At 56.2% G+C, this 7,323-nt stretch overlaps 1 protein-coding gene across 2 annotated transcripts in view; it reads left to right on the top strand.

Moving 5' to 3' along the window:
- Nucleotides 1-2,228: 2,228 nt before the first annotated feature.
- WFDC2 (WAP four-disulfide core domain 2) overlaps nt 2,229-7,323 on the top strand; it is a 6,417-nt gene continuing 1,322 nt past the window's right edge. For both annotated transcript variants that reach the window (XM_014458100.2, XM_006091397.3), the window contains exons 1-3: nt 2,229-2,366; nt 2,910-3,053; nt 5,469-5,621. In XM_014458100.2, the coding sequence (XP_014313586.1) occupies nt 2,294-2,366; nt 2,910-3,053; nt 5,469-5,620 (369 nt within the window). In that variant the 5' untranslated portion in view covers nt 2,229-2,293 and the 3' untranslated portion in view covers nt 5,621. The remainder of the gene's footprint in view (nt 2,367-2,909; nt 3,054-5,468; nt 5,622-7,323) is intronic.

Here is a 7,323-nt window from a genome sequence, read left to right as displayed (position 1 = left end):
CTGCTACATAGGACTGTAAGACTATGTCGCCAGATCTTTTACTTTTTCCAAGAGAAGCTAGAAATGTATTTTTATGTGAAATCCCCTGCTTTCAAATGTTGGCTATGAATTCAAATTTGAAAAATATACTGTGTGGGATAACAAAGATATGTTTTAGCCAGAGTTGCAACCTCTGGTTTATGCTTTCCCCCTTTAATCCTTAAAATAAGATGTAGGAAGAAGATGTAGATCCAAAAAGCGAAGTGCCCCCCCTCTAAGTCAATAGCCAGGAAGTGACCAGCCTCTGATTTGGCCCGAGATGTATTTGGTTCTAAAGCCTCTGTCCTTTTTACTTTTTATGTAGAAGAGAAAATATAGAAAATATATGAATGTCTCCAGCACAGAGACTAGCATCACAAAAGTGAAACATCTTTTGCATGCCACTGGCCATTGACTGATTAAAATTTCTTCTCCATCCTCTGCCCCACCCTATCCCTTCCGCCTCAGGCTAATCCTCATTCCCATAGAAGAGAGTCAATCATGGGGAGGTGTGGGGAGCCCATGAGGGCAGGGGAGTGGTGAGCCTGGGCAGTTTCCTGGCTCGAGGAGCTAGGTAGGTGCCTGAAAAAAGCTGTGGGCAGCAGTGCCTAAGGCTGAAATGCCCAGTAGCCAGCTGGATCCACAGGCTGAAACCGGCTGCTCACCAGAGTCCTCTGTGTTCCTTAGACTGAGTTTCAGGAGCTCACCCAGCGGGTGCCCCCACCTGGCTCCTGCTTCATTGCTGTTGACTTCTCTGAACTCAGAGTAAACAGTCCTTGCCCCTCCCAGTGAAGGCATGTTTCTAGTCCCAAGGCTGGCATGGGCCGTTGGGGGAGGCATTCTCAGCCTTATCCATCTGTGGGGACAATGGCTGGACGTGAGCCCTACAGGATGACTGTGTTCACCTGTCATCCCAGTGAACACAGCCCCAGACCCCCTATAGCCTTCAGCAGCAAAGCCTCCTGGGACTTAGAGAATCTCAGATGATTGGAGTAGGAGTATTGGAAGGCACTTCTTGTCAAACTCCCAGGGTAACTCTGTCTTGGCATTTGCTTGGCATATACTAACGCTTGGAATATACTTACCAGTGTGCTTAGTAATAGTAGACACCATTTATCCGATGTGTATCAGGGCTGGTATCTATGCCCATCAAGTGGACCTAGCCCTTAATGAGTACACAGCGGTCTCATATCAGGAATATTACATTCATGTTCTCATTGCAGTCTGATATTACTGTCTTCTTTGTAGATGACAAAACGGCAGCTCAGAACAGGGGAGTGATTCATTCAAGGTCCCTCAGCTGGAAACTGGGGAAGGTTGTCAAACCTAGACCCTCTCACCTCAAGGCCAATGCAGGAAGTTTCCTTTGATTCCTTTCTCTAAAACAAGGGCCTTGCCCCATATGTGTCATATAGTGGGCGCTTGGAGAGTATTTATGACGGAATGGGAAAAAGAAGGGCTCGGACAGAAGGAGACCTGGATTCAAAACCTTGTTAGCATTACATAGGAGCTTTCAGGGAGGGGTCTAAGCCACCCGACACCCAGTTCGTCTGTCATATACAGCTGATGACAACAATAGCTTGGTAGTCATAGGTTTTCTGGGACTCCATGAAACAGCACAGAGCCTGGCTTACAGTCCACTGCTACATGGCTGGTGTGGGAAAGAGGAAGAAACACAGCCCAAGCTGCTGGAGACTGTGAACAGGCAGTTCACCTTTGTGGGCCTCAGTTTCTTGTCAAATGGGTTCCTGTATTCATAACAATTACTTTTTTCCCTAGCCCTTACTCTGTGCTCTTTATCACTGCACTAGCTCATTACTAATTCCTGAACCCAAGTCTAACCCCTTAATCCCCAGGCTCCACAGGGTCTTTGTGGGTCCTGCCCTCTCCCCCTCCTCTGACCCTGAGCTTTATGGGGAGACCCAGGGTCTTGGAATAGGAACCCAAGAGCCTTGGGCCAGGCCCTTCCCTCCCGCAGCCCAGCCCTCGGCCCCGGGAGGGAGGAGGGGAAGGGGAAGTGGACAAGGGTCCGGCTGCAGCTGGTCAGCGGCGCCTGCCTGGAAGCTGATTAGGTTCCTGGTTCCCACCGGGGCCAAGAGTGACACCTGATCCCAGGGGATTGTGAAACGGCAGGCTGTGGCCGCCCGCTTGCGGTACGGAGCGTCTCCCCCGGCCGGCTCGGCCCCGCCCCTGCCCCCCGCCCCCCGCGCGCGCCATTAAATCCCCCCAACCCGGCGACAGCGGCTCTCACCTGCACCCCGCTGGGCGCAGCACCATGACTACCTGCCGCTACGGTCTGCTCGCCGCCCTCTTCCTGGGCCTGCTGCTCAGCTTTGCCGCGGCCACAGGTGAGAGGGCAGGGAGAGGCCGGCGCCCGGAGGCCGGGCCAGGAAGGCCAGGGAGCCGCGGAGGCGTAGCCTCTCTGCGGGCTGGAGAAGTGGGGGTTCCTGGGGCGGAAGTGGGGCGACCCATGAAGACGAAAAATTGGGGATCCCTGGTGCTTAAGGTGGTGACCCTTGTAGTTGAGGCTGTGGGGCCCGTTACGGCGGGCGGGGAGAGGCTTTGTGCCGCAGGCGAGACTGTGTCCCGAGGGGCACCCACTGCCGGGACCCGATGGCTCCTAGACGGTCAGCCGTGCGGGGTGCGGGGCGGGGCGGGGTGGTCCCCAGAGGATAGAGGGCTCTGGGGCCAAGGCTTAGGAACTCCTGCGCGCTCCGGGGCTGGGGACCCCTGGCCTGGAAGCGGGGTCTGCTGAAGGCTGTCAGGGGAGTGCCTAGGGCTAGAGGCTGAGAGTTCCTGGAAACTTGAGTTTGGGGTCCCCGGCGCAGGAGGTGGGCGTCCTCTGGGCCCGGCTCCGGCCTCCCGCTGACCGTCCTCACGTCCCCTCCCAGGCACAGGAGCAGGGAAGGCGGGCGTGTGCCCCGAGCTGAAGGAGGAGCTGAACTGCACGCAGGAGTGCGGCTCGGATGGAGAGTGCGCCGACAACCTCAAGTGCTGCCGGGCGGGCTGCGCCGCGGTCTGCCTGCTGCCCAACGGTAACGCCGGGTGCCCGGGGGCGGGGCGCGGGAGGCGGCGGGAGCGGCGGGTTCCGGGAAGGGGGCCGCTCCCGGGACCCGGGGACCCCTGGCCAAGCCGAGGCGGATGGAACCAGATCGGCTGGCGCTCGCCCCTCTTGACCCCGGGGGAACAAAGGCGGCGTCGCTGAGGCGCGACGCGAGATGGGGTGCCCCCCTCCTGCCTGTATTCCAGTCTCTGGTGCGTGACGGGCTTCCGGGCGCGCACAGCGGGGACGTTGTTCAGAGCTGGCGAGCGAGCCGGTTCCAAGGCCTGGGGCGCTCATCCATCCGGGGTGATTCTCCGGGCCGGAGGCGACCTTGCAGATCCAGGAGAGAAAGTTCTGGCCCAGCTCGCATGCCAGCCCTCGCCTCAGCAGGAGGCATAGCCAGCGGGTTCACCTTTTGCTCCGCTGGTTTGAAGAAAGTTGGGACTCTTCCCTGAGCACGCCTCCCCCTTCCTCCTCTGTAAAACGGCCTCCTCCGCTGCAGGGATGGGGGGAGAGAATGCGGGAACGCGGGTGCTCCATGGAAAGTACCTGCAGGAGCGCAGTCTCTCCCGTCGGAGCCGGGAGTGGCATTAGGCTGCATGGAATCCTAGCTTCTGGGTGTTCACGGGGAGAACTGAGGACTAGACGCAGGGCTCTGACCTGGGGTACCCACTGTTGAGATGACTAGTCCTTACCCAGAATACTTCGTTACTTCTCCAAGGTGCCAGCAGGGGCTGGGAAGGTTTGTAATGAGAGACCCCGACACTTGTGATCAGGGAGGGGCGAGGTAGAGAAAGGACTGGCTCCTGGGGCAGCTTCTGGGTCTGGAAGCCTTTAATCCGGGTCAGAGGGAGGAGGAGCAGAGAACTGGAGACCAGGAGAGGAAGCTAGAGGCAGATGATGGGTGAGAGAGGTGGATGCCCCCCGCCCCCCAAAACAAGGAGTCTGCTGTTAGGTGGAGTCTGAGATGGACAGACTGAGGCAGGCAGAGGGCCCGGGCCGGGTGGCCTCCTGAACTAGAATCCTGGTTCTGCCACCTGCTAGTTGTGTGATCCCCAGCGAGTCACTTCCTCTCCGGGCCTCTGCTCTCTCGTCTCTCGCTCAAATGTTATAGGAGTGACATGAAGCCTAAATTAAGTGATATGTGTAGAATGTCCTGTTAGAGAGTAGATACTCTATACCCAGTGCCTTGTTTTGTCAGGAAACTGCTGGGCGGCTGGGTATCCAGAGGCCCAGCCTTTTTCAAAGGGATGGATTTCTCTGTGCTAGGAAGTCACTGCTCCTGTCCTCTGCACCCAGTCCTGTGCCTGTGGGCGACGTTTGGCTGGGTTTGCTCCTGGGGCTTCTGGGAAGTGAGCCAAGTTCCCTTCTCCTTGACCCAGGAAACGGAGCATAGGGTGTGTGTGTGTGTGTGTGTGTGTGTGTGTGAGAGAGAGAGAGAGAGAGAGAGAGAGAGAGAGCGAGAACACGGATGTTGGAAGGCTGGGCTCAGGCCTTGGTTTTACTTGTGACCAGCGGTGTGGTGTTGGGTGGTGCCTTCACATCTCTGTGCCTCATTTTCTTCATCTGTGATAGGAACGTGGTTAGAAATATCCCCTAGACATGAGGATGAAAGGAGATAATGCATTTACACAAAGAGCAGTGTAAGTGGCATATCTCTGCAGCCTTAGCTGTGTGTGTGTGTGTGTGTGTGTGTGTGTGTGTGTGTGTGTTATGGAGAATGCTTGGCTGTGTGTGGATGAGGAGTGGATGAGGAGTGTGCTTGGGGGAGTCATGGAGTGTGTACCAGGTATATGGGAGTAAGTAAAGAGATTGTGCACTGCACTTTACAGCACAGTGCAGGGCACACAGACTCTGAAGCCAGATTCCTGGCTTTCAAATCCTGCTCCTACCCTTAAGCAAATTACTTAACCTCTTGGTGCCTCGGTTTCCTCATCTGTGCCGTGAGGGAGTAGTAACAACACCTCTCCTCTTCTTTTGGGACTATTGTGAGGATTAGCTGAGTCACTACACGAGTTAGTGCACAGAAGTGCTTAGAATGACACCTGACACACAGAAGGAGCTCAGAAAATGGGAACTGTTCTAGTCACTCATTACAATTATTGTGGTTGCAAAGGAGTTTGTGTTTTCAGAGAGAATTGATACAGGTCTACATGGCCCCATTTGCTTTCACAACCCCGTGATGTGAGCAGCACTGTTCTCCTGTGGCACCTGAAGTACTGGGCCTCTGGGGAATTTCTGGAGCTGGGGTCCTGCGATTCTGAAACCAATGGCGGAGGGAGCCCGAGGGGGAGGGGTTTGCCGGTGGTCTTCCAGGGTGTGGGGCAGTGGGAGGTCAGGCTGTGGGTAGGTGTTTATCTCCTGGCACATCCTCTGCCCACTTCCCCTGACTCCTTTTTCTATGAAGAAAAGCCCGGCTCCTGCCCCAAGGTGGACTTACCCTTGACCCCGCTCGGCCTCTGCCGGGACCAGTGCCAGGTGGACAGCGAGTGTCCCGACCAGATGAAATGCTGCCTCAATGGCTGCGGGAAGGTGTCCTGCGTCACACCCGTCTTCTGAGGTATGTGGATGGGAGGAAGGAAGTGCCCTTATGTGAAGACACCTGCAGGAGGTGGAGAAGGAGGACCCAGGGGAACCAGCTTTCATCCACTCAACAGATGCTTCTTGAGCATCTATTCTGTGCTTTATTCTGCTGGTGGTGCTCGGCATGCTTCATGAATGACCAAACCAGACATAAATTCCTCTCTGCTGGGTTTATAAGCTAGCAGACAATAATCAAAATAAGCAAACACATTCTGTAGAATGTTAGAGAGAGATGAATGCCATGGAGGAAAAGAAAACCGAAGCGGGATAAGGAGCACTGGCGTGGGAGTGGGGTGGGCAGGGAGCAGGGTTACCATTTTCTCACACGAGACAGTCAGGGGATGGGAGAGCCATGAGGACATCTGGGAGAGGTGCAAAAGCAGGAGCTGTGCTGGCTATCAGTGTAGGGAGGAGAGGGTCAGAGAGGGAACGGGTAAGCGAGCAGCTTGTTAGGGGCCTGACAAGCCATTGTAAGGACTTTGGTCTTGACCCAGATATGTTGCGCCATTGGAAATGGACATGCTCTGACTTAGATTTGAAAAGGCTGGCTCTGGCTGCAGTGTGGAGAACAGACTGTAGGGGCAGCAGCAGAAGCAAGGCGGGGGGGTGGGGGCGGTGGGGGGAGAGGGAAGCAGCTAGGAGGCTCCTGCAAGATGCCAGGTGGGAGATGACAGACCAGGAGAGATCAATGGCTGGGTTTGGGACATCCGTGAAGGTAGATGGGACAGTATTTGCTGATGAATTGGGCTGTGAGGGAAAGAGATTTACTCCTTCATTTCCTTAACACAGCACTTAAATAAGTCAACAGCTGGAGGAGCAGCTGGATCTTGGGAGCCCCTGGGGAGGTAGGAAGCTCTTGGCATGACCAGTGGGAAGCAGGAGAGTTGATACTTTTGCCAAGAAGCTTGGCGTTTTAGGACAGACATGGTAGAGATCAGTGTACTTCCTCAAATGTGTGTCTGTGAGTGCTGGGCCCTTCTGCAGCAGGCGGGGCTGTACTCGGCCACCTCTAAAAGGAAAGGGTTGCGGAGCCTCTCTGTCCCCATCTATAACTAAAAATAAAACATTAAGTCCTAAAGTAAACGTGAGGAAGTAGAGCCCGGAGACATGCTCAGCCAGCTGATTGGGTGAGTCAGCCCCGTGCCACCAGCTCTGTGCCAGGTGCTGGGGCAGAAGGTAACTGCTGCCCTTCCTCACAGAGCTTGCAGCCGCTTGGCTGCGGCGGACAGATGGACAGACACTCCCAGTGCTGCCGTGGAGGGAAGGGCGGGGTGCTGTGGGAACAGAGGAGGAAAACCGCACCGGGTAGGATTGGGAAGAGGATGGAGCAGACTTCCCTGAGAGGTGGCCCTGAGCCAGTCCTAAAGGACGAGTGAAAGCTGGCCAGCCTGGTGAAGTGCGGGCAGGAGGTGGCCAGCCTGGTGAAGTGCAGGGAGGAGGTGGCCAGCCTGGTGAAGTGCAGGCAGGAGGTGTCCAGCCTGGTGAAGTGCGGGCAGAGGTGGCCAGCCTGGTGAAGTGCGGGCAGAGGTGGCCAGCCTGGTGAAGTGCAGGCAGGAGGTGGGCAGCCTGGTGAAGTGCAGGGAGGAGGTGGCCAGCCTGGTGAAGTGCGGGCAGAGGTGGCCAGCCTGGTGAAGTGCAGGGAGGAGGTGGCCAGCCTGGTGAAGTGCGGGCAGGAGGTG

The sequence above is a fragment of the Myotis lucifugus genome, unplaced genomic scaffold (assembly GCF_000147115.1).
Source record: "Myotis lucifugus unplaced genomic scaffold, Myoluc2.0 scaffold_90, whole genome shotgun sequence".
Lineage (NCBI taxonomy): Eukaryota > Metazoa > Chordata > Mammalia > Chiroptera > Vespertilionidae > Myotis > Myotis lucifugus.
The sequence above is the reverse complement of the archived record's forward strand: the minus strand, read 5'-3'. Positions and strand labels throughout refer to the sequence as shown.